At 53.6% G+C, this 25,517-nt stretch overlaps 1 protein-coding gene and 1 pseudogene across 3 annotated transcripts in view; both read left to right on the forward strand.

Moving 5' to 3' along the window:
- Positions 1-5,019: 5,019 nt before the first annotated feature.
- Positions 5,020-25,517, forward strand: part of ACTN1 (actinin alpha 1) — a 96,509-nt gene continuing 76,011 nt past the window's right edge. For 2 of the 3 annotated variants that reach the window (XM_055303618.1, XM_055303620.1), the window contains exon 1: positions 5,020-5,388. In XM_055303618.1, coding sequence (XP_055159593.1) covers positions 5,284-5,388 — 105 coding nt within the window. In that variant the 5' untranslated portion in view covers positions 5,020-5,283. The remainder of the gene's footprint in view (positions 5,389-25,517) is intronic. The other variant, XM_055303619.1, reaches the window with a different exon arrangement.
- Positions 12,024-12,153, forward strand: LOC129496509 (U4 spliceosomal RNA; annotated as a pseudogene).

Raw genomic sequence — 25,517 nt, forward strand, 5'->3', positions numbered from 1 at the left:
ATACACATGCATATATCTTAGTCTCCCTAAAAAATTAACATGTTCAGTAATTCTGTTCTCTCTATAGAAGGTGGTGTTATATGGGACCAAGATCACCAGTGTTGGCCCCTAGTGAGTCCTGGATGAAAAGACTGGTCAATTCATCACCTTCAGTCCATTCTTCAGGGCCTCCTCCCTGTTGAGAAGACCAAGATCATCAGTTGTTGCTTCAGCCTACTCCCTTACCCTCTTCCCAATCACTATGGACACCCATGCCCATCCTGGGAACACTTCCCCCCCTCTTAGAGCATCTGGGCCTTTCTTTTTTTTTAATTTATTTTTTAAGATTTTATTTTTAGGGGGATCCCTGGGTGGCTCAGCGGTTTAGCACCTGCCTTCGGCCCAGGGCATGATCCTGGAGTCCCGGGATCAAGTCCCACGTCAGCCTCCCTGCATGGAACCTGCTTCTCCCTCTGCCTGTGTCTCTGCCTCTCTCTCTCTCTGTCTGTCATGAATGACTAAATAAAATCTTAAAAAAATATATATTTTTAAATAATCTGTCCACCCAATGTAGGGCTTGAACTCACAACCCCAAGCTCAAGAGTCACATACTCTACTGACTGAGCCAGCCAGGTACCACCCCCCCCCCACTTCCTCTCTTTACTGTCTATCCTTTAGCCTGTGTCCTTGACCTACATGGTCCTGTCTCAAGAACTGTGCCATCTCTCACCTTTCTCTTGGGTGCATTTTCAGTTCTTTCCTCTCAACTGAATCCTTCTCAGACTACAAACAGCTCAAGTTTCTCCTATTCAAAAAACAAACAAACAAACAAAAGCACCTCTTTTGGATCCCCTCTAGGAATGCTATGTGTGTGTGTGTGTGTGTGTGTGTATTTATTTTTCCCCTTCTATATTCACTGTTGTCCTTTATTCACTGCCTAGTGTCTCTTAAATTCACAGCTTTGGCCACACTACTAAAATTCCACAAGCAAAGGACACCAGTGAATTTTCAATGATCACATGGAAAGAAGACTGTTAGGCTTTATTTTTCTGATATATCTGAGGCTGATGACTCCCCTCATTGTGAAACTTTGTACCTTTGACTTTCACAGCACCATGTGGTTCAGGCTCTCCGTGTTCTTGCTGACCCCTTTCTGTCTCCTTCAGGGGATCTTGTTCTTTGTGCTCCCTTCTAAGTGCTGCTTCCACCCTTGGTCCCCTTTCCAGCCCCACCTAGGCGTTCTTTTTTTTTTTTTTTTGAGAGTTTATTTATTCATTTGACACAGAGAGAGCATGTGCAGGGGGAGTGGCAGGCAGAGGGAGAGGCAGACTCCCCACCTAGCAGAGAGCCCCAGCGGCATGACCCCAGCGGAAGGCAGATGCTTAACCAACTGACCCCCCCAGTGGCTCCCCCCCACCCCCTTAGGCATTCTTCATGCATGGTCTCATGGTTGTCAATACCATCTGTTTACCACTGACTCTCGGATCTGTTTCCCCTGAATTCAGGGCCATGTGATTGCTGGATAACTGAGTCTGAAAATTTCTCAGAGCACTTCAAGTTCAAGGAGTTCAAACTCAATCCCGAGTTCCACTCCCATATCTGAAATTCTGTATCTCAGTTGGTTCTACTGCCACCATTCACCAGATCATCCAAACTGGAAACCGATAATGAAGGCAGGGGTTCTCAACCCTAGGACTGTGGATATTTGGGGCTGGATCATTCTTTGTTGTGAGGAGACTGTCCTGTTTGTCCCACTCATTGTAGATGTTCAGCAGCAGGGCTGGCCTCTATCCACTGTGTGCCAATAGTAACCCACCAGCTGTGACAACTAAGAAATATCTCTAGACATTGCCAGATATCTGGGAGGGAGGGTGTCAAACTGTCCCAGGGTTAAGAAACACTGGTCCAATGCATGGGTCTAGGAGTCACAAATCCATGTGTAACCTTGCACGAGTTAGCTACCTCCCTGAGGCTTGGCTGGTTTTCTCTGTAAGGTGGAAACAGTTCTCGTCTCATAGGTGGAGCTTACATAGTTCATGTAGATACAGTGTATGGTCTGTCCCCTATGGGACATTGGGTGAGAGGAGCAAAGACTCCTCTCTGTCCTCACATTGAAATGCTGAGGCCTCTCAGTTTTATATTCATTTTTTTAATATTCATTTTTAAAAGTTATTTATTTATTTATTTATTTATTTATTTATTTATTTATTTATTTATTCATGAGAGACACAGAGACATAGGAAGAGGAAGAAACAGACTGCCTGTGGGTAGCCTGATGTGGGACTTGATCCCAGGACTGTGGGATCACAATCTGAGCCAAAGGCAGATGCTCAACCACTGAGCCACCCAGGTGCCCGTTTCAGTTTTTTTTTTTTTTTAAGATTTTATTTATTCATGAGAGATACAGAGAGAGAGAGAGAAGCAGAGACACAACAGGCAGAGGGAGAATCAGGCTCCATGCAGGGAGCCCGATCTGGGACTCGATCCCAGGTCTCCAGGATCACACCCTGGGCCAAAGGCAGGTGCCAAACTGCTGAGCCACCCAGGGATCCCCTTCCTTTCAGTTTTATATTCTAAGTGTGTCTTTCTTGTCTACCCACTCTTCTCCATTTGCAATAGATTGAATGTTTACATCCTGCCCAAATTCATATGTTGCCATCTAACCCCCAGTGTGATGGTATTAGGAGAATGAGAAGGTCCGAGGGCAGAGCCCCTTCCACCACGTGAGGACACAGAAGATGGCTTTTAGCAACTAGGATGTCGGCTCTCACCACACTGAGTCTAACCTTGGACTTCCAGCTTCCGGAACTGGGAGAAACACACATTCTTGTTGAAAGCCATCTGGTCTACAGTACTCTGTGACAGTGGTCCAAATGGACCAGGACACCATTCCTACCCAGATTATTGCCACTGCTCTGCATCTGGTTCTCATAGCTTCTGTACAGCCTCGTTCCCCTCGGATCCACACTTCCCACGGCACACCAGGCCTTCGCGGTCCAGAGGCGCCCACCTCCGCAGTTGCATCTCTTGCCCCTCCTGGCCTTGAATTTCTAGTCTAGCCGCGTTGAAACGTGTGGCATTCCTTTTATACCATGCAGTTTCCTGCCCCCATGTACTCACACCGATTCTTCTGCCTGGCATAACCTCCCACACTCTGCAGATGCTTTTATTTTCAATACTTGAACAACACTTGAATTTCACCTACTCCAAAAAGTTACACCTGGAGCCTCCTTCCCCCTGCTGGGCTCCGTGGTCAGAGCTTTCCTCCGTCAGAGCTGTCTCCTTGAGCTGTATTTTTGTTTCTGTATCTGTCTCTGCTGGGCTGCATGGAGAAGACATTGTGTCTTTTCATCTCTACATACATAACGTCTAGCTTATACCCTGACACACGGGGTGCTCAGCAAATATTTGAGTAAATGAATGGCTACAGCACATATTACCTTCTATGTTAGGTTTAGAGCCATGTTTATGAGATGGTTATAAAATAGTCTGTAAATCTACTCTCTCTGGCTCAGAGGTAGGGCTTCCTCAGCCAGGGCCTGTGGCAGGCCACAGCACTGACCGGTAACACTTGCATAAATGTGAGGTTGACTAATGATGCGGGGAGCGGCAACATAACAGATATCTGCTTACAACAGCACCGGCTGGCTGTTCTGAGAGTCAGAGGCACTTTCTTCACCTTTTCCATCTGGGGCCTTTCAAGTATGGCCCTTTCTGGCAGTGCACTCTTCTTCTAACGCCTTCACTCACCTCCGTTTGATGCACTGGAGTTTCTGCAGCTGGCTCACCGGCCCTTGGGACACAAATAGGAAAGCAGTCCTAGGACTATGTGCATGACCTGTTGGAGGTCCACTTGCTACTACTGTTCTTCAGGCCAGCATCCCTTAGAGGAGTGCACCAGGAGGTCAGGCCTACCTCTTCCCAGTGTCTGTCACAGCTGGGGCAGTGTGTTTAGACTCTCCTTACTAGGCCTGGGGAAGGAAGCCCAGGCTGGCCACCAAGAGCTTAGAGGTGCTTGGCCAATCTTACTCTCCTTCCTCCTCCAAAAACAATAAGGCTTTGTTTGTTAGGCCTGAGGTTATGGGCTTGGCCTTGGGGACCTGAAGACCTGCTAAATCCCTTCTCCAGCTCTAGTCTTTGAGCCTCAGTGTGCTCATCGGTCAGGTGTGTTGGGGGCGGGGCGCGGAGGAGTGGACAGACCACTCTGGGCCCTCCCTCCCAGTTTTCAGGGTGCTGCCTGCGTGTGCAAGGGGCTGGAGCCGGCCTGCCCGCCTGCGGGGGGCCGGCAGGGGACCCCGGGAAGCCCTCGGGCAGAGCGCTCCCCTGAGCCGGAGGTCCGGCCAGAAAGGACCCTGCCGCGAGGCGGGAAAGCTCTGTGGCCCCCGAACGCCGCCCGCCGGCCGGACACCGGGCTCTCGGGGGCAGGGGTCGGCTGGGTCCCGGCGGGCGGGGCGGGAGGGACGGAGTCAGGAAATTCCCAGGAAATTCCTTTCCATTCCGGCGTCCCCTGCCCCCCTTTCCTTGGGTGCTGACTCCTCCGGACCCCAGGAGCGGGGACGTGAAGCGGGGTCCCGGTGTGCTCTCGTCCCTCCTCCAGCCCCCGGCCGCCGGGGTCGCAGCGCGTGGGGGGCCCAGGGGGGCCGGCGCCCCCCGAGTCCGCCGCCTGCCCGCGGGCGGGGCGCGCGTCGGGCCCCCGGCGGCGGCTGGGGCTCGGGGCGCGCTGCCGTTCGGTCGCAGAGCTCGGCGAGGCGTCCCCCGGCTCGGGTCCCGCTCGGCTTAAGCTGGTGTCACATGAGCGGCGGGGGAGTGGGAACCCGGGAGTGGGCGGGGGCGAGCGCCGCGGGGAGGGGGCCGCCCGGTCCACCTATATGCGCCGCGGCCCGCATGACGGATGCCAGGAATTCCCAATGAAAGGCGGTGGGGGGAAGTTTGGGCAACTCGGCCTGGCCAATGGAGAGCCTCGGGAGGCTCCCCCCGCCCCCCCGCCCCCGCCCGCCCCGGCTCCCGCAGCGCGAGGGTGTCCGCCGCGCTCACTGCGCGTGGAGCTCAGTCCCGGGCAGGCAGTCCGCGAGCTCCGGCCGCCGCCAGCAGCTCCGCGAGCAGCGCCGCGGCGGAACCGGCGCCCGGGAGCAGGCCGGCCACGCCCGCGCAGCCCAGCCCAGCCCGGCCCAGCCCGGCCCAGCCCAGCCCAGCCCAGCCCGCGCGGCCCGGCCCGACCCCCTCCCACGCCGCCGCCGCCGCCGCCGCCGCCGCCCGGAGAGAAGGTGGAGGAAGAAATCCAGCTCGTAGCACGCGCGCACCGTCATGGACCATTATGATTCCCAGCAAACCAACGACTACATGCAGCCCGAAGAGGACTGGGATCGGGACCTGCTCCTGGACCCGGCCTGGGAGAAGCAGCAGAGAAAGGTCAGCAGCGCCCCCCCCCCCCGCCCCCGGCCCGCCGCAGCCCCCAGGCCCGACCAGCGCCGCCCGCCTCGCTCCCGGCTCCGGGCTCCGGGCTCCGGGCTCCGAACGGGCTCCCCGCGCGCACGGGCGGGGGCGGGGGCTGCGCGGCCGCCGCGAGGTGGGGTGTTGGGTTACAGGCGCGGGCGGAAGGGGGCGATCCCCGTTCCCGGAGCCCGCGAACGCCGAGCGCGAGCGCGGGGAGGTGGGGCGGCCGCGGGCAGGTCGCCCTGGGGTCCGCGACTCCGGCCACCCGGCTGCAGCCGCGCGGTCCCCGCGTGGGCCGGGGGTGGGGCGGTGCTGGGGAGGCTGGGGCTGAGCCGCCGGCGAGGCGGCTGCTCGCTCGGGATCGATTTTCCCTTCCCTTCCCCGCCCCCTGGCCGCCTCTCCGTGTGGCGTGCGGTGGCAGCGCGCTTCCTGGGCCGCCCCGGGCTCGGTACCTGCGGGGGCAGGCTGCACGCGACCTGCACCTTCCAGCCCCAGCCCGGGGGCCGGGGGCCGGGGGCCGGAGGGCGGCGCGGCGCCACGGGGACGGGCCGCCGCCTCCGGGTCTGCCTGGAGGTGGACCTGCTGGAGTGCGGCAGGGGCCGCGAAACCAGGGGCATCAGCCGGTCCCCAGCCGGTCCCCAGCCGGCCCTGTGGGGGCGGGGTCAGGACGGCAAACCGTTTTATTGCTTAACTCAGCTGCGGGCTTGCATCTGCGTCCTGCCTCCCCGGCACCCGCTTATTCCTGGGAGAAGGCGATTTGGGGGCAACTTGATCTGAGTTGCAGGGCTCCAGGACAAGAGGTTGTTCACTGGGTTATTTGGGGTCGGTCGTTGGGGAATCCCTGCCTGGCCGCCGTCCGTCCGCAGGCGTCCCAGACGCGGTGTGCAGGGTGCGCACCCCGTCACGGGGGCTGCGCTCGGAGCTGGCGGTGGGACCCGGGCACAGTGGCCGGTGGCAGGAAGAGGTCAGAAACCACTCCAGTGGGGGAGGAGGGGAGGGCGCCCCAACCCTGCCTCTGCTTCCTGCCTGCGCTGTGAGCTCTTGCCCCAGGCGGCCACGTACCCTGCACACCCTCCTCTCCCCCCCCCCCCCCCCCCCGCTCCTCCGCTGTCCGCTCCCATCCGGTCCCTCCTCATTTCATTCCCCCCCCCCCCCCCCCCCGGCTGATCTGGGAATGGGGGGGGCAGGATGGCGCGTCCCTTTGGATAGTGCGGTTAGGGCTGGGCTTGAGGGAGAACGCTCATGTCCAAAAATGGTAACATTCATTCCCTTTTTTAAACTTAAAAGGGGGGGAGTTTAGGGAGCCGACTGAAGTTTTTTTTCCAGCCAAAGGCATCCTGTATTAGCTCACTCAGGAATCCTAAGCCCTGAACCGGCGCCCTTTTACTCACTTCATCAGACAAGCAGAGGTAATTTAAAACACACGCACAAAGGGCTTCCTCAAAGCGGGGGGGACCTGAGACCCAGGCCCTATAGGGCAATGGCAGGAGGGGAGCTGACTTGCAGTGTGGCAGTTGCTTAAACATCCCTCCTCCTCTTCCTGTTGCCCCCCTCCTCCCTATGGGGGGGGGATGCTGGGGGAGAGGCTGTGACAGTCCCTCACTCACCAGGCTTATTTCCTGGGACAATTGGGCTGTTGGTGGAGCTGAGAATGGAGTGGGTAATTTGGAGATTTCTCGTGTGGGCAAGGCAGGGTCGCCTTTTTAAAATTTCAGGGTGAGGCCTTCTTCAGACGAGATTTTAAATTGGATAGGAGGGGGTGGGATTAGGGCGGTGAATGTCTTGGGATCTTCCATGGGGAAGAGAGGAGACATCCCTGTTTATGGAGCACCTACTGTATGCCTACTTGGGGCAGGAGTGAACAGGACTGGGGGATAAAGTTCCTGGAAGGGCAGAAACTCTTGTCTCCCCAGTGTTGGTCACTGGACTTGCTCATAGTATTCCATATTATCAAATGAATGAATGAATACATTAAATATAGTTGGGGAGAAAAATTATATTGCCTCTTTCTCTGTGTATACACACATAGATGCATAAAACTCTGCAGAGTGGTGGTGGGTGTGTTCCAGGCCTCTGCATAGCCAGGCGGGAACAGGGTCATCTGCGAGATCTGGTTATCTAAGGAGCAAACTCAACAGTTGCAAGAGCTGGCATTGGCTAATGTGAGCCTGGCACACCTGATGTGGAGGAAATGAGGGGCAGAGGGGGAAGTAACCAGCCCCGAATCCCAAATGGTGCATGGGTGGGGTAGGGGGAGGCTGGAATGCAGCCATATTAGGGGCAGGAAACTTTCCCTCACTTGTCCCTGGGAGGTGAGGAAGGCAGGAAAGTTGGGCTTGGCATCCAGAGCCTTCATGGATCTCTGGACCAAGGGGAGCCAAAGTCTGCTTTGGCAGGGCTTGATGGAGGAGGTGGGGGCGTGGCACAAGCTCTGGGCCTGACTGTGAAAATCTAAGTTTTTTTTTTTTTTTCCTGCTGTTAATTCTGTTACCTTGCATGGACCATAGCGTCTGAAAGAAAATTTCACCTAGTTCTCAGTGGGGTGGTGGGGAGATAAGGAAGTGGAATTACGTGGTGGTGGTGGGGATCAGACCTAAAGTTACTTGATGCCCTTTTTTTTTTTTTTTTAACTGATTTATTTGAGAGACAGAGTGAGAGCGCGCAAGCACAAGTGGGAGGGACAGAGGGCGAGGGGGAGAGAATCCCAGGCAGACTCCATGCTGAGCGCGGAGCCTGAACCAGGGCTTGATCTCGTGACGCTGAGATCACCACCTGAGCCAAAACCTCGAGTTGGATGCTTAACCGACTGTGCCACCCAGGCGCCCCAACTTGTTGCTTTTGACAGCTTCCCTGCTGACCATGGGAGGTGAGGGATGAGGGGGATCAGAGCAGACGAGTGGACAGAGGAGGCTGGCCATTTCGGATGGAGGCAGGAGGGTGAGTGTCCGTGGCTGGGTGGGAGGACACTGTGCGGTGGGATACGAAGGCCTCCGGAGGGAGGCAGAGGGCCCTGTTTTTAGCTGTAGTGCAGTCACAACAGTTTGAGAGACTTCGGGCAAGTCGTTTCATTTCTCTGAGCTTTTATTAGATCATTCGACAAATGCTTTCCGAGCACCTACGCTGGCAGGCCCAGTCCCAAGCGCTGAGGCTAGAGGGCTGAGTGCTGCAGACAGGTGCTTCCGCTGTTTCCTCCTCGGTTCCCGGCTGCATTCCTGCCCTGCCCTGCCCATCCCGCGGGGCTCTTCCAGGCAGCGGGTGAAATGATGTGGTAGGAAGTACTTCCTTGGCGACTGGTTAGGCCTCTGTAGACGCAGGTCGACGTCTGTGTGGACCGGAGGCATGACTCAAGAACCTGCAGCGTTTGGCTGTGGCTTGTCCCTTCTTCAAGGGATGCTGTCATGCTGAGTTCATGGGGCTGGACTCCAACCCAGAATGCGGTGGCTTAGGGAGTTTGCGGGCCTTCACAATCTTCCGGACTTGCCTCAGGCTGAGCTCCAGTGCTGCCTTTTCGAAGGGAGCAGTTCTGAACACCCATCTCCTCAGGATGACGATAGCCCTCCGTTTATTCCGTCATGTGCGTCTCCTGCACACCCTCGTGTGTGTGCCCGCTGGGGCCCAAGTGGGCTGGGGAGAGCAGGGACTCTGAGTAGCACCCTGACTCTACAATTTCAGGCTTGCGACCTGGGGCAAGTTTCTGTAACTTCTCAGCTTCCAATTCCTTCTTTAGAAAAAGGGGCTAATACCCCCACCTGCTGGGTTGATGAAGATTTGGAGAATGGTAGTTTTCAGCTATTAAATTCTATTCTCTCTTCTTACTTGAATCGTGGAGGCTCAGGTTTAACAGATCCCACAGATGCCAGCCCCAATGGTTTTGTTTTTGTTTTTTTTTTTTTCATAGAAGACCTTAGTCAATATTTGTTGAGCTGATGGTATTGAAATCGGCATTCACCCGGCAGGTGAATAAAGGTGGTTGTAAATAGGCTCAGGTCCTGAGTCTGCACCCACATCATGCCAGGTCACAGGAAGATGGGTCACCTTGTTTATACTCCCTGCTGGATGCAGGACCATTGCAGGAGCTGGCCAAGGCCACCGGTGGGGGGGGGGCAGTGGCGGGGGGTGGAGGGGTGGCGGAGACCTGCCACGGAGGGGTTTACTGGGGGAGGACCAGGACATCCACCTGCCATGAAGGTTAGGGCTGCAAAAACCAGAGCGATGCCTTGTGGAAGTAAAACGTGCAGGAGGAGAGAATGGACTCTGGTTCCGGCCCTCCTACCTTTCACTGTTCTGTGCTTCTGCCTGCTTCACCTCATGCCCGTGGCCGTGGGTGCAGGGCCCAGCCTCTTCTGTTCTCTGCTGAATGCCTGGTGGCTAGCACAGGGCAAGGCCTGTTGTAGGTGGTCAAGAAGTAACGCTGAATAATTGGATAAATAACATCATTCATGGCTCCCAACTCCGGGATGGGTGGTGGGGATAGGGATGGAATGCTTTACATTCCAGACAAACCACCCATCCTGGGGCTGTATCCTGGCTCCAGCCTCTGCAGATAGATGTGCTCTGGGCACATGGCGTTCAAATCTTCACCTCTCCACCGACTTCTTACGTGATCTTCAGTGAGTCACTTACTTGCTCTGTGCCTGATGATGCCAATGGGGAAATGAGGAAATTAATCATTCCTGCCTGATAATAGTTGAGTGAAGGTTTAAACCAAGTAATGTGTGTAGGGAATTTAGCATAGCACCTGACACTGAGGGCTCAATAAATAAATGTTAACTCTTTTGAGGTGCCAGGATTTCTGTGGCCTTTCCCCATGTTCTTGGAGATAAGGTGGAGTATATAAACACGTCTTAGAGGGAGCCAACTCCTCGTTGGCTAGGAGGATACGGAGTTGTGTTCTCCTTGATCTTGGACCCTGAAGTAAACTCTGGCTCGTTCTGTGTCACTTGACTTTTGATGGCTCAGCCCCCTCACTGCAGAATGGTGTCGAATCCCTTGTCTACCCTTTACCTACCTCCTGGGTATCCTGCATGAAGAGATGAATGTGAAGTGCTCAAAAGCTTTGTCACTTGGTTATGGTACAGCTAAAATGACCTCAAAGTACGGATTTCTTCAAGGGGATACATCCGGGAATGTCTTCAGGTCCCACTGTCAAGTAGCTGAGGGTATTCTTTGGGCTCTGCCCACGCCTCCTGGTGACCTGCCAGCCCTGCCTTGCTCTAGGCCTGGTCACAGCTGCTTCCTCTTCCAAACCTGTCTCATGCGGGTGCTCTGAGGACACGTGCCCCATGGTTTGGCAAAATGATCAACAAAACCTGAAGGAGAGGTGGACAGGGCCCTTGGAGCGTCAGGGCTGCAGGGCTGCCTCTGGCTGCCATCTAGGCTGCTCTAGCACAGATGCAAAGGAAGGCCTGGAGTTCACTGAACACCCAGTTGTCCAGTTTTGAGGCATGATGAGCTCTCGAGGGGCTTTTGGTCACTGGAGATGGGCTTGTTGAAGTGATAGGCTCGCAGGCTCCTGCAGGGTCGGTGGTCACCAGCCTTTTCAAAAGGAAAAGGAGGAAAGTCATTTCCTGTAGCTGGCTTCTTGAGGAGGGTCTGCTAAGGCTGTGCTCAGTTGAGTTGGGGGTGTGGGTGGGGGGAGGCCTGGACCCCTGGGCCTCTCTTACAGGCAGGGCTAAGGGTGAGGAGGTCAAACCAAATGGGCATCCTGTAGTTTGTTGTTTGTGGCTGGGATTTGGGACTCTCTTTTCCTTCTCCAAGAAGGCCTGGGGCTGGGCACCTGGCCTGTGGCCACAAACTGTAAGCCTGGCTTGAGGACTTGTCGCACAAGACCTGGTGCCTCCTGTGGTTCTGGAACCAGGGTGGGGCAGCCCAAGCCTGAGACATGAGATCTGCTACTGTGTGTCTCAAGGGAAGAGTGTTTCTCTGTCCTCTACTTTCTAGTCCCTTCTTAGTGTAAGAACTTCAACAATTTCTCCCGGTGGAGCCCATCAGTGAGCATTGTACCCTAGATGCTCCACCCACCTAGGGTCTTGCAAATCATGGTTTAGGTGGGGGGGGGGGGAACCAGGAAGATAGAAAAGTCACACGAGGCAGTGCCAAAAATGGCCAGAGGTGTGGTGTTGGCTGCTGTAGGGCAGGAGCCAGCACTGCTGCCTGCAAGGGTGGAGAAGGGGAGGAGCTGATGGCATTTGAGCTGCATCTTGGAGGATAGGCAGGATTTGAAGATTCTGCTGGGAAGGCGGTGTGTGTGTGTGTTATAAGGGAGGGCAGGACAGGAGGGAGCAAGGAGAAGTGTGGAAGGACAGACTGGAGGGCAACAAAGTGTAAGCTACTGCTGGCCGGGGACACCCCCTCCCATTGTTCTTGCTCATTGCCCTTCTCCCAGAGCTGACCTCTCACCTTTCTGAGAGGCCAGGCTGTGTGTACAGCTCACAGGTGGGGCTTTTGAGCCCCACACCTGTGCAGGTGTTGTTGGGACCATCCCCACCAGTGAACCCCGCCTGAACTGCCCTCACCTGTAACCCACACGAGCTTTTCCTAGGACAGGGTATGCAGCCAACCAGCCGTGGTCTCAGGCACCTTCCCCACCAGCCCTGCTTTTCCCCCATGAGAGTTTTGCGCAGTGGCAGTATCGTAGCCACTGAGGTTTATCTCAGGCGCAATTATTGCTGATTAAAAGCTTTTCCCCTGTGAGTATGCTCAGTGGGCACACATCTCTGCAAGGGCCTGGGGAGCTGGGCTCACCGGAGAGGTCCCAGAACCCACCAGCTGGTTTGGACCGTGTAATCTGCAGTTTCGCAGGAGGTCATGGCTCGGGGGCCACGGGCAGAGGAAACCTCTGTTCTGGCCACATGGGGTCAGCCTGCCGGACTCCTGATTCAGGCCCAAGGTTCTGCCTCATTGTTGGGGCACTAGTGTCCTGCTAAGTCAGCATGAATTGCCCAACCTGGCCCTATTGGAGGCAAGGGGCTTTGGGAGTGGTGGGCACAGGAGACCCAGCAAATCAGGGCTTAGAGCCATCCTGGAAGCCCACCTTCCTCTTTTTTTATTTTATTTTATTTTAATTAGATTTAATTTTTTAGTAATCTCTATACCCAACATGTGGCTTGAACTCACAACTCTGAGTTCAGGACTCACATGCTCCATTGATTGAGCCAGCCAGGCATTCCTACTTCCTCTTAAGACCTCAAGGTTTCTCCCTGGGTCCCAGTCTAGGCATTAAGTTCAAGTTCCCAGAAACCTTCCTTCTCAGTGGGTAGGGGATAAATTTTTACAGAGAGGGCTGGTCAGGTGCTCTCTTCTCTGCCTTGCCTGCCGTAGCCCTTGCTCCCATGTCCTGGAGCTGGGGACTATCTGGCGATTCTCAACACGCTGGGTACCTCGAGTCTGGTATGGTGATGCATAGGCCCCAAAGCCACATGGGCAACTGTCATGACACCAACTTGCTGCTTTTGTGTGCCCCATTCAGCCCTTCCAGACAAATAAGCAAAAATAATGGCAGTCCCCAACAGCCTGGGCACAGTCATCTTCCCAGAGCCAAGCCGGGAGCAGAACTGTACTTAAAAAACAATTCTTTTTCTCATCACATTCATAGTGGTTCACCCTTCTGAGCACAGGCTAAGTGTCAGGCACTGTGTCGGGGACTCTCTGTTACATTAACACATCTGATCCCATGAGGTGGGCGCTTTATTCCCATTTTACAGATGAGGTAGCTGGCTCAGAGCAGCTGCCTAACTTCCAAGATCATACAGCCAGTAAGAGGTGAACCTGGATCTGCAGCCAGGCAGCGTGGATCCAGTGTTTGCCTCCTCGCCACTTTGCTGCTTATGAAAGAAGTGCTTGGGACACCTGGGTGGCTCAGTGATTGAGCGTCTGCCTTCGGCTCAGGTCGTGATCCCGGGGTCCTGGGATCGAGTCCTGCATCAGGCTCCCCCTGGGGAGCCTGCGTCTCTGCCTCTCTCTCTGTGTCTCTCATGAATAAATAAATAAAACCTTAAAAAGAAAGAAAAGTACTTGTGTTATCTAGGACCATTTCACTGGAGACAAACATCTATGAAACAAAAACCCAGGGATTAAAACATTCCGGAGTTAGATAGATAGTGGTGATGATGGCACAACCTTGTGAATGCACTGAAAATTAGATACTAAATATACTAAAACTTGCTCAAAATATGTATACATGAAATATATGTAAAGACAGTCTAATATATGTAAATATATATTATGTATAATATATATTATATATATATAAATGTACCAAAACCTCAAATGGATGACTTTTATGGTATAATTCTATCTTAATTTAAAAAACCTGAGAACATGCTAAGCGATGCAGAGAAGAAAATGACAATTGCCTGTCCTCCCACCTTCGGAGCTAAGCAACCTCACAGGAGTTTCTGGTGCTCTGCCTCCTTGCTCCTCTTCCTCACTGGTGTTTACCTGTTCTCTCTTGCTTGCTGTTGAAGATCAGGGATCCAGGTTCATGGTGAGTGAGTGGGAGAGCCACAGAAGAGGAAGATAATCAAGAGGGGTGCCTTTCATCAAAAGCTTGATGATGTTACCCTGTGCTTGGAAACTGCTTAAGAATAGATCACAGATGAGCACAGGCAAGTAGAAAGAAGGCTGGGGTGGGGAAGCAGGGGGTGGCTCTCCTCATTTTCCCAAGGCCAAGTCCGCCTGCATATGCACCTCTAAACCCTGTTGGTCTGGCATGCTTCCCACCTTTGCAGCCCCAGCCTTAATTAATGGGGTGGGGGTGGAAGTGTCCACCTGGGGCAGCTTTCCCCAGGGCCTGAGCCCTGGGTAGGGGAGGGGGCTCAGGGTCCTCCCCCAGGAGGCAGCTGCACTGCTCTCAGGGTTGCCTAGCAATAGTGGGAAGAGGTGACTTAGCCCACTACAGAGGCGGGAAGAGAATGAAAAGCAGCCGGGGATGGAAATTGGGAGTAGATGCAGAGGATGCTGTTACCCTGGAAACTGACTGCTTGGTCCTTGGCTGTAATGGGCTACTTTGGGGCTGGGGTCTGTTCTTTATTGAGAGGTGGTGTGGTCCTCTCCTGGCCTGGGGGGTGGGGGTCACCGAGAAACCCCTCTTGTACATGGCTTGCCTGTTAGGCATGTTCTGTCGGTGGCCTCGTTTAGCATCCATGACAGTCTTGGAAGGGACATGGGATGATTCCTCTTGACAGATGAAAACCCCAAGCTGGGAGATGGAAAGTAAGGTGGTCAACAGCTGCAAAGCGAGAAGGGGAGGAAGGTGCTGGTGCCCTTGGTCCTTAGGGGGAACCTTTTGGTTTAAAGCATTTCCCAAGCCCAAGATCTGGGAGGTGATGTAAACATTGTCAACCTCCTGGGGACGGAAGAGAGGATGAGAGAGGGAAGGCTGGAAAGGAGTGTTTTCTGCTTTATGCCAGCCAGCCACTATTTATTAAGATCGTCTTGGTTCCCCAAATAAGTAAAACGACTGATCGTTCACTATCTCATGATTGTATGGTTTGCATTATCTAAATCTGTCAAGTCTATGAGGAAGGTACTGTTATTTTCCTTGTTACAGACAAGGAACCTGAGGCTCAGAGAGGATAAGTATCTTGCCCAAGATCAACCAGCTAGTAGGCCAGGTTATGAATGAGCCCAGGCAGATCGACCTCTGAACTCAACTCTTAAGAAGTACAAACCTTTTGCTGTTCCTTTTTTAAAAAATATTTTATTTAAATTCAATTTGCCAACATATCGTATAATACCCAGTGCTCATCCCATCAAGTGCCCTCCTCAGTGCCCGAACCTTCTGCTATTCTTAGTTTATATTTTGAAAGACAAGGCTTACGTAAATAAAATCATAAGGAACAACTAAAGATGACTTATAATCAAGTACTTATTATAGAATTCATTTTTTTAAGATTGATTGATTTATTTGAGAGAGAGAACATGAGTGGGAGGGGCAAAGAGAGGGAGAGAGAATTGCAAGCCGACTTCCTGCTGAGCATGGAGCCCAATGCAGGGCTTGATCTCACAACCCTGAGATCATGATTTGAGCCAAAACCAAGACTCTGATACTTAACCAACTGAGCCACCCAGGCGTTCCAGGACTCATGTTTCTGGTTTCTGTTCTTTTAAGTAACTCTATTCCCAATGTGGGGCTCAATCTCATGATCCCAAGATTAAGAGTTGCATGTTCTACTGACTGAGCCAGGTGCCCCATGATTTACGATTTTTGATGCTTTCACATGTGGTTTTGTCTTCATTAATCATGATGAGCAAACTTGTGAGGGCTTACCCCTTTTTTATAGACAGGGCAGGTAAGACTCAGAAAAAGTTAAGTGACTTTACCAGGGCCTCTCAACCTGGATGGGGCGGAGTTGGTTTTGAGTTCAGGTCTTTGCCTGGAGGGTCTGATAGGCGAAGCCAGGGGAGCAGGGCCTATCTGAAGTTACTCCCCAGGTTGAAAAGGTAGGAGAGTGTTCTACTTGTATTTCTCCACACTATTCAATAGGAGTAACTGACAGGATAGACTCAGGTCCCCCGGAAGCTGCAGGGCCCCCCCGAGTCACAGAGCCCAGCTTTTGGGAACTGGAGTCCCAACTTTAAGACTCAGCCCTGTCCCTTCTCTCCTGCTCTGGTTCCCTCCGGCTTCCCTTGCTCATCTTTCCCTTTGTTTGGTCACCAGGGGAACTGAGCAGGCTTTGAACCAGGTAGCTGAGGCTCCCTTTTTATTTTGGTTTCCAATGAAACACAATGCCTGAGGTTCCTGTTTAAGCTTTGAGATTGTTAAAAAAGTTGTTGAGGGATCGTTGGGGGCTTAGGTTGGAACAAGCAGTTCTAGCTTTTCAGCGCTGCGGGCCAGGCCAGAGGACAGGCCTCGGGGGTAGGATGGTGCCCTTCCTGCCCCCCAGTGTTGAACCTTTGGCCTCAAAATCAGAGGCCCCAAGTAGTTCAGCTGAGGCGGAAAAGCAGTGGGTGGGGGAAGGGAGCTTTTGAGCTGCCTCCTCTCTGCCTTGTTTTTCCTGTTTCGTGGTGGTTGGTACCTTGGGCCCGTTCAGAGCACAGACACGGGCCTGCGATTTGAGGCCAGGCCGGGGCTTGCAGGCGAGCATTTTTTATGAGCCCGAAGATTTATTTTTTAAAAGCCATCTGCAAAGCTGATTATAAACGGGTGGGAATAGAATGGAGGGGTCTTGAGATCTATTTTCAAATCGTCTGGAGGTGAAACGACAGGAGGGGTGGGGACGTCGAGGTGGGTGGCCTCCTTTGGGCAGGTCTCCTAATGGAACTTGGCTTTCCGGCTCGGAGGCCAGGCCGCAAGCCCTGTGCGTGGGCAGGCGGGGGCCTGTTACAGTCCCACCCCACCGTCTCTCCTTGTGTCCACTGTGGGGATGTGCACCGTCCCAGCCTATGGCTTGGGGATGGAGAGAAGTGGGGCTTTTCATTCTTCCAAGTCCGACACCAGGGGAGAAGATCCTTGCCGCCCCCCAGCGTGGGCTCTGCAAGGGAGGCAGCAGCTTTTGCGGAGGTACCCGCAGTCTTGACCTTTGTGTCTGGCCTGGGCTGTGAGCGAGTGCGGGTGTGCAGGCTGTGCACACGTGTGAGTGCAGGCACTCGTGCGTGTGTGTCTCTCTGGCTTTCAGGAGCCCCTGTGTTGATTTTGGCCACTGCCTCGACTTCGGCAGAGGAGTGGCTCCCTTTCAAACACCGCAGACATCCTCCAGATAATATATAATGGCACTCTCCAGTGGTGTTCCCGATATTTCGGAAAGGCCTTTCTTTCCAGGAACCCAAAGTGCTTTTCCAGACTTGGCTCTGGGAGCCGGGAGATGGAGGAGGCGGCTCACGAATCCTGCTTTCCGGAGCAGGGGAAGCGGGGCCAGACCCCTGGTTTCCTGCCCTTTATCCTGGATCCTGGCTGGGACCGTCTGGAGGTATCTTTGCATGTGTGAAACCCTGAGGCCTCTTTTTAATTTAGATGTTTCCCCAAACTTAAGTCTCAGTGAAAGCCAATCTTTTTGTTTGTTTGTGTTAAGTTAAACAGTAGTTAATTTAGAGGTTCATTGTAGGTAACAAACCTAAGGGGAAAAAAATGAAGGAATGCTGCACCAGGGTCTCAGTTCAGTGGGCCTGTCTGGAGCCCTTGTAATGGAGCTGCTTGGCACAAGCAGTAAGGTCACAGTGGGGCACAGGGGTGCCAGGCTCGGGGACCTGCCCCTGATTCCCTTTCCAGGGGAGCTGCTGGCTCAGAAGGCCCAGCAAGGCCCCGGCCCAGGGAAGGTATCTGGGACTATGGAGCTGAGCATCTGCCCCATCTCCTGCCCCTCCTGCAGTGTGTGCTGACCCTGTAGGGTGCTGTGGGCTAGGCACTGTCAAGGGGTTCCCAGCTATGAATTCATTTAGCCTTTACATCACCCTTATGAGATGACTTAGCTGCGGGGAAAGAAATTTAGAAAGGCCTGCAGAGGCTCAGGCGGTCCCAGCTGGTATTTCTAGGGTTTTCTGCTCTGGAGGCCAGTGCACAAAGACCACGTGTGTTACAGGCAGAGGTGGGTGCTGGCTTGCTCTGCCCCGTGCTGTTCCCTTCCTTCCTGGGAGTAACTGGCTTTTGGTTTGGTGCTTTCTGTCCTCAGCCTGTGTTCATACAGTCCCTGCCTGTGTAGTTGTATGTTAAATGGTGTCACACCCAACATAGCACCCTGCACGCACCCTGTCCTTTCCTGTGCCCTGGAGCTGTGGCGGTTGGACTGGCTGCCGTTCATGGATGAGACCCTGGCTGAGGCCTGGAGGGGCTGGGGGACTTGAGGAACTTGTCTGGGTCGCTCTTACAGGTGGCAGGGGGACCAGAAGCTGGGTTTCCTGCCTCTGCGGGTTGCTCTGTGTATTGCACCTGTGGCCCTGTGCCCCCATCCCTCACCCCCACTGCACTGGGTTCAAAGACTCCCTGGTATTTGAGGAGGGAGGACAGGAGCAGCCAGCCTCAGTTTCTTCTTTTCTTTGTTGCCACGTGTTTTTTGGTACCTGGCTCACATTTCCTGGGTGGGGGGCGGAGGTGCACCTACACCCTTGCCTGCTGCCCTCTTTTTCCGGGCCTCCGAGAGTCAGCTTCTTAGGGACTTGCTGCCTTGCCAGTTTTTCTCCTCCCAGGGTAGCAGTTATGCTTTTATTGCTTCTTGATGAAGCAAATATGTAATGACAGAAAGCTACTGTGAATTTGGGAATGCTTCTAAATGAGTTTGCATTTTATGTCTCACAGTGGCATCCTGCAACATTTGGAAGTTAGTCGTTCTCTGCACAGAGAGTTTTGGAAGAGGCCGAGGTGGGGAGCCACAGCTGAGCCCTTCTTGGCTGGGCCCCAGGGGCAGCCGGTGGGATTCCAGTTATGTCTCCCTGCCCCTGCCTGGTTTCCCGGCTCTGGCCTTTTCTTCCTTCTCTGCTGGCTCTCGGCCACTCAGCGCTTGCCTTGCTCACTTAGCGCCTGGGTAGAGGATGGGCAGGAGGGAGCTGGAAAGGACAGGCATGTTGGCAGCCTCTTGGCAGTCCTCATCACCCTCGCTTCGGGCATTGTTGTGAAACTCTTGGCTCTGAGGACATTTGGAGGGTTCTCAGGGGATGTCACTGATCTGTGAATGACTTGGGGCTCCTTGGATGATTGGAGGTGGAGCTGGGGGTCTCGGGAGCCCCTCTGGTAGAGATTTTTTATCTGGGGCTCCTGGAGGCTCTGCTACTGTGATCCAGACACACTCATGTCACCTCATCCCAGAGCCTTGAGGCCTAGAAGGGTGGTTCTCAAACGTGACTGGGCATCCGAATCACCCAGAAGGCTTGTTAAAATACAGATGCTGGCCTCCATCTTCAGGGTTTGTATCGGTCTGGGGTGGGGCCTGAGAATTTGCATTTTTAAAGAGTGAACAGACACCTCAAAGCTACTAGCAAGGGAGGTAGACACAGGCAGGGATGAAGAACTGGGGCTGCTTTTGCCACCTACTGTAGAAGTCTTGACGTAGATGGTGACTGACGATTTTTACAACCTAGTGCCTCCTCCTCCCCCTCCCAAATAAGGGAAAGCTGTGTTCTTTCTCAATTTGGGTGGCAGGCCTGGGGACAGAACTGTGCTCCTGTACCCTGAGCAGGGTGGCTCCTCAGGGGTCTCCTGTTAGCACGACGTAGGTGCCCACCAAATACTAGATGTGCCGAACGGTGACGCTGGGTGCCTTTGGAGGGAGTGTGGTGGCCACAGTCCAGCAGGAGATGTCTGACAGATGCTGAGGTGTTAGGTGGCTCCAGTCCAAGTCACCAAGGGCCACAGCAGTGATGGGGCTGATTCCAGGTCCCAGAGCAGAGCCCAGGCTGGCTCCCCAGCCTCAGAGGTGTGTCCCGGACTCTGGAGGAGGCCAGTGGTCAGGGAAGCCGGCCTTAATGCTTGAGATGGGGTCTGAGCCTAGGATGACCTCAGGCCCTGCTACATGCCCCACTCAGGGCGTCTGATTGCAGGGTGGCCTGGAGCCCGTGCACGGCCCCTGCCCCCGCCCTGCCGCCCCCCTCCAGCTTCTGTTAGGCAGACCAGCTGTGTGTTCTCTTTTGGCCAGCGGCCCCCTTCAGATCCCTCTCCCGAGGTACTGGCCATACTGACACGTCTCTCTGCTCCTGGCTCCTGTTGCATTTGGCTAGGCCCCCTACTTCAGAAAAATCCTAGGGAGTTTCTGGTCCTCTCGTGTGGGTTTGGGGGCCTCAGAGGAAGTAAAACCTCCTTCTGGCCCCAGCCCTGAGGGTTCTCTCTCAAGTGGTGGATGGCAGCAGCCTGTTGTCTTTAGCCACAGCGGCCTTGGGGTGTGGAACCGGACAGAAACTTAAGGCCCTCCAGCTCACCAGCATGTGGGGTCCAGCAGGACCTTGCTCCCCCCTGCCTCCCTTTCTGTTGGGACCCTGGGGGGTGGCATTTAGGAGAGGAGTGGGTGTGGAAAAACCATCCTCTTTGAACTGTCAGTTCAGAGAGCTTGGCAGTGCTTGGGGGGACCCTGTTCTTTCCCCTTGGAACAAGGAGAACAGTCGTGCATTATGTAGCAGGGCCACAGGGGACCTGCGGTTTGCTCTTAGAGCTGCCTGTGGCTGCAGCGTGATGCTGGACAAGCCATGCCTGATCCTTGCCTGTAAGTAACACTGGGGTGCGGGACAGAGGCTGGGTTATAGGACGGTAGGAGTGCTGTGTTGTGAACGCCTTACCTGGATTATCACATGGAGATGATCTCTAAGGTCTGGGTCAGTGCCAGCATTCTGTGTTTCTGTCCTCTTTTTTTTTTTTTTTTTTTAAGATTTAAAAAATTTATTCATGAGAGACACAGAGAGAGGCAGAGACATAGGCAGAGGGAGAAGCAGGCTCCCCGTGGGGAGCCTGACGCGGGACTCTATCCCAGGACCCCGGGATCACGACCTGAGCCAACGGCAGAAACTCAACCACTGAGCCACCCAGGTGCCCCTTTTCTGTCCTCTTGGTGGGGGTTGCTCAGTAGAGCCAAGCACTTCTAGAGGTGATCTTGAAGTTGATTTCCTGGGCTTACCAGCCTGGCCCTGAGACTAGCTATTTTGCTAACACAAAACTCTTATCTTTAGAAGTCTTCTGTGTCCTCAGCTTTCAGGAATTTGTTCCCACCCTCTAGGGAGTGTGTGGGTGGGGCCAGGTGAGTGAGTTTTCCTTATGGATCCAGCTGTGCTCTGCATCTTGGGCCCTCTCTGCACTCTTATTCTGCAAATGCCTGCTTGGGGTGTGGCCTCTTGGGAAGCCAGGTGCCTGTGGAGGGTAAGGGAGCCTTATTTGGGATTGGTGAAGGGTCCCTTAGCTCTGCCTTCTATCTAGCCTGGGTGTGGTCCGGGGGTGAGGAGAGCATCTCTGCCCCACTGCAAGGTGGACCATTCATAATCGGTCCTTTGTGTAGGCTTAGCTGCGTCACAGGGCTGGTGCGAGGTAGGAGAAACTCCAGCCTGAGCCAGGGAGCAAGGATTTCAGCCTGGAATCTGCCCAAGGGACTGGTGTCAATAGGCAGCCTTGTCCTTCACATTGTTTATTTCCAGAGCGCTGCTCTAGCCCTCCTTTCCCTTGTAATGCCAGAGCCCAAAGGGAACGATACTGTCAGCTGGTCCTCCCCCCTTAGATGAAGAGACTGAGGTCCATAATGGTGATCTGACTTGTCCAAGGATGCTCTGCCATGGGTTCATTCCTGGCGGGGCTGGTTTAGGGAAGGAGTGTTTATTCAAGCACATATAAACCGTCTTCTGAGGTCATCCTTGCGGGTGGGCTCCAGAACACCTGTGGACGGACAGGCAGCCTGAGCCTCTGTGCTCTGAAGGCAGATGGATGGAGCTGCTGGGGTTCCGGCTGGTGTGTGGGTGGTCAGGTTCAGGTGCATTTCACACATGACGGCAGCTGTGCTTTGCCACGTTGGAGGTGGTGAAGGACAGGTGGGTCCTTGTATGGCTGTCATTGTACTCAGATGTCCCTGGGACCGGCTCCTGAGATTGCAGTTGAGGAGGGATGTGAGAGATGAGCCAGAGGGTCAAGGCGGGTGGTGCCGGTGGTGCTAGTGGTCACAGTCCTGACACTAACAGTGAACACTTATTACCACGTGCCCAGCCCTGCGCTAAGTCTGTGATGTGCTTTATATCCATGAATCCTCATAACCACACTGTGCAGTGTAGATACTATTCCATTTTCATCTCCACTTTACACAAGAATTTGAGCTTCAGTGAGATTAAATAATTCGCCCCAACCCACATAGCTCGTCTTGTGAGTGGTATTCTGGCCTTTGAACCCCAGGCTCCCAGATCAGAGCCCGTGATCCTCACCACTGCCCTGACTGGAGACCGGGAGCCCCTCATGAGAGATGGAACTGGGTCTCCACCCTCCTTGGGTCCCAAATGCCTTTCTTCTGACACAGACATTCTTACACATTCCTGCGGAACCTGGAAGTGGTCTGTTTTTAGAGCTGCCTATAACTGCTGTGTGATGCTGGACAAGACACACCTGCTTCTCACCTATAACATGGGGGGTGCTCCGTTGTGAAAGCTGCTGGGGTTCTGGTCCCTGACACTGTAGGGCATGTCAGCTCAGGGCAAGATGGCGGCTTCTCTTGGGCCTCTTCTTTCCTCCCCATGTCTTTTCTGTTTCCCTCTTGCGGTGTGCGGCACCCCAGGCACTGGTCATCCCCAAGGCTGTTCTTGGAGGAGGCTGGCCTGGGCCTTGCCTCTGGGGAGAGGCAGACTGTCAGGCCTTCCGGGGAGCATAGGGGTGCTGGCCATGCCTTTACTGGCTACTTCAGAGTGTGGCACCTTCCTGGCCATGTCAGGGTTGGGGGGGCCCTGTGTCTCTGGAAGTGCTTCAGGCTCCATCTGCTGACACAGTCATGGTGGGTATAGGCCCTGTGTGGCTGGTTCATATCACGCTCTCCCATTATCCCCACAACAAGGGAGGAGGCATTAGCTCTTTTTACAGGTAAGGGGGTCAAAACCCCGAGAAGTCAAATAGCACACTGAGGCTCGCATGCTGCATACAGATTCACGCCTGGGTCCTTGGGGGCTGCAGTGCCCGGAGCGAACAGAAATTGGCAGCTGCCTCAAGAAGACAAAAGCCCAAACCTCAAACAAGGAACCACTGCTCAGCCTGGCTACGGGGTCCTGGGTGAGGGCAGGTTGGGGAGAAGAGGCATTGCTGGCTTCCTTGGAGAGAAGAGGCCAGATGGAGAGCATTCCCAGGTTCGCAGGCACCACTTACCCATTAGACTGGGGCTGGGACATCGCTCAGAAGAGCTCAGGCGGGTGAACATCATGGTGCAAGGACAGCGAGAGCCAGTCTGAGCCTGTCTCTTGAGTCTGGCCTTGACTCTGTGATTTTTTTTTTCTTTGCATCTCAAGCTACGTCGTCATCTAGACCTGTTCATAGGCCGTGGGAGCCTGGTGAATAACACTAATGCAGGAGTCATATGAATTAACTCTTTGAATGCTGTGTACCTGGCACTGTTCTTAGCTTTTTTACATCTAAGCCCTGACCTATGAAATCTGCACAACAGCCCTGTCAGGTGGGCACTAGTATCCTCATTTTACACATGGGAAAACTGAGGCCCAGAGAGGTTTAGTAATTCCTTTTTTTTTTTTTAAAGATTTATTTATTTATTTATTCAGAGAGAGAGGCAGAGACGCAGGCAGAGGGAGAAGCAGGCTCCATGCAAGGAGCCCGACGTGGGACTCGATCCTGGGTCTCCAGGATCACACCCCAGGCTGCAGGCGGCGCTAAACCGCTGCGCCACTGGGGCTGCCCAGGTTTAGTAATTCAACCAAAGTCCTGCAGCTAGTAAGTGGCAGAGCTAGGATTCGAATCCAAGGATTTCCAGTCAATAGGACCATGATTTCCTTAAAATCAGGGACCTCCATGTGGCCTTTATTTCAATCTCCCAAGCTGGCCTAGCACCTGTTACTGAGAAGCTTTAGGACAAGTTGTAATGATAGGATGACGGGTGTTTGGGTCCTGCCCTTTGAGGGAAAGCTGGCTTCTGCAGGTATCCTGTCCTGGCTTCCTGTGGGCTTGTGAGATGGGCAGCAGCCCTGAGGCCCACCCTTAGTGTCCTGCAGCCACTTACTAAATGGGGGGTCACCCCTGTACAGAGGGAGACCCCAAGGATAGGTGGAGGAGGCAAGGCTGGGGAGATAAGCCCAGGAGACACCGTGTCCAAAGCCCCTCATTAGCTCTTCTTCCCTTTGGGGAAATCGGTATTGTCTTCATGTCACAAGTGCCATCAGGTGTTTAATTTTCTGGGCGAGGTAAGATAGCAGATAATTTAGAATTTAATCAGGTTTTCAACTCATGGGGATCCCTGGGTGGCTCAGAGGTTGAGCGTCTGCCTTTGGCTTAGGTCATGATCCTAGGTCCTGGGATCGAGTTCTGCACTGGGCTCCCTGCAGGGAGCCTGCTTCTCCCTCAGCCTATGTCTCTGCCTCTCTCTGTGTGCTTCTCATGAATAACTAAATAAAATCTTTAAAAAAAAAAAAAGGGAAAAAAGGGTTTCAATTCATAGCTGGTAGAGGAGGAGGTTCTTATTTCTCTCTTTATCCACCATGCCTGGCATGTGGTAGGCACTTAGGGAATGTTCGTTGCATGAATAAGTTAAAAAAGAAAAACCTCATTATGGAAAATTCAAGTACAGGAGGAGAGAATAGCATAATGAATCCCAGTGTACCCATTACCCAGCCTCAACCCTTAGCAGTGAAGCCTCCCTGTCATATTTAGCTATCTGGGCTAGTTTACAGTGAGATTAGTGCACCCATGTGAACTGCTCTTCTCACGTGTAAAAAGGACAAGCCTCCAGAGATGGCATGATATTATAGTTCTAATGCAAACTCACCCTTGTGTGGCCATGTCACCACTGTGCCAGGCATGGTGCAGTGCTCCAGAAGGTTTGAATGACTTGGTAACTGGCCACATGGCACCACTCCAGCCCCAGGGTGGGAGGAAAGTTTCCAAAGGATGAGTCCAGCCAGATATTTGAGGTGATTAGACATATGGGGCCAGAGGCACCGCAGCCAACAATAGTCTGTCCACTCAGTTCACATTTACTGGGGGGGGAAGGGGAGGTCAGGTCATTTCATCTTTTTTAATGACACTTTTAAAAAATATTTTATTTATTTATTCATCAGAGATAGAGGCAGAGACATAGGCAGAGGGAGAGAAGCAGGCTCCCTGCAGGGAGCCTGATGCGGGACACGGTCCCAGGACCTTGGAATCACGCCCTGAGCCAATGGCAGATGCTCAACCACTGAGCCACTCAGGGGGTCTCTTTTTAAGGACATTTTAAATCTAAGAAAAAGTATGGAGAATAGCACAACAAAGACCCATGTGCTCACCACCGAGATTTAACAAATAATAAGTACTGCTTTTTGCAGATCAGGGTCAGGTGCTTGAGAGGCCAGTGGGTGACAGTCCCATGAACAGGCATTTCTTTGTCACGGTCAAAGATGTCACATGCCGTACAGTGAAGGGAGCCCTAGGAAGGCCTCAACCCACCTTGGAGGAGTTCCTGGAGGAAGTGATAAAGTGAGCTAAAAATCAAATCTGGAGTATGTCTGGGTGAGTCAGGCAAAGGGGG

This window comes from Nyctereutes procyonoides, unplaced genomic scaffold, assembly GCF_905146905.1.
Source record: "Nyctereutes procyonoides isolate TBG_1078 unplaced genomic scaffold, NYPRO_anot_genome, whole genome shotgun sequence".
Lineage (NCBI taxonomy): Eukaryota > Metazoa > Chordata > Mammalia > Carnivora > Canidae > Nyctereutes > Nyctereutes procyonoides.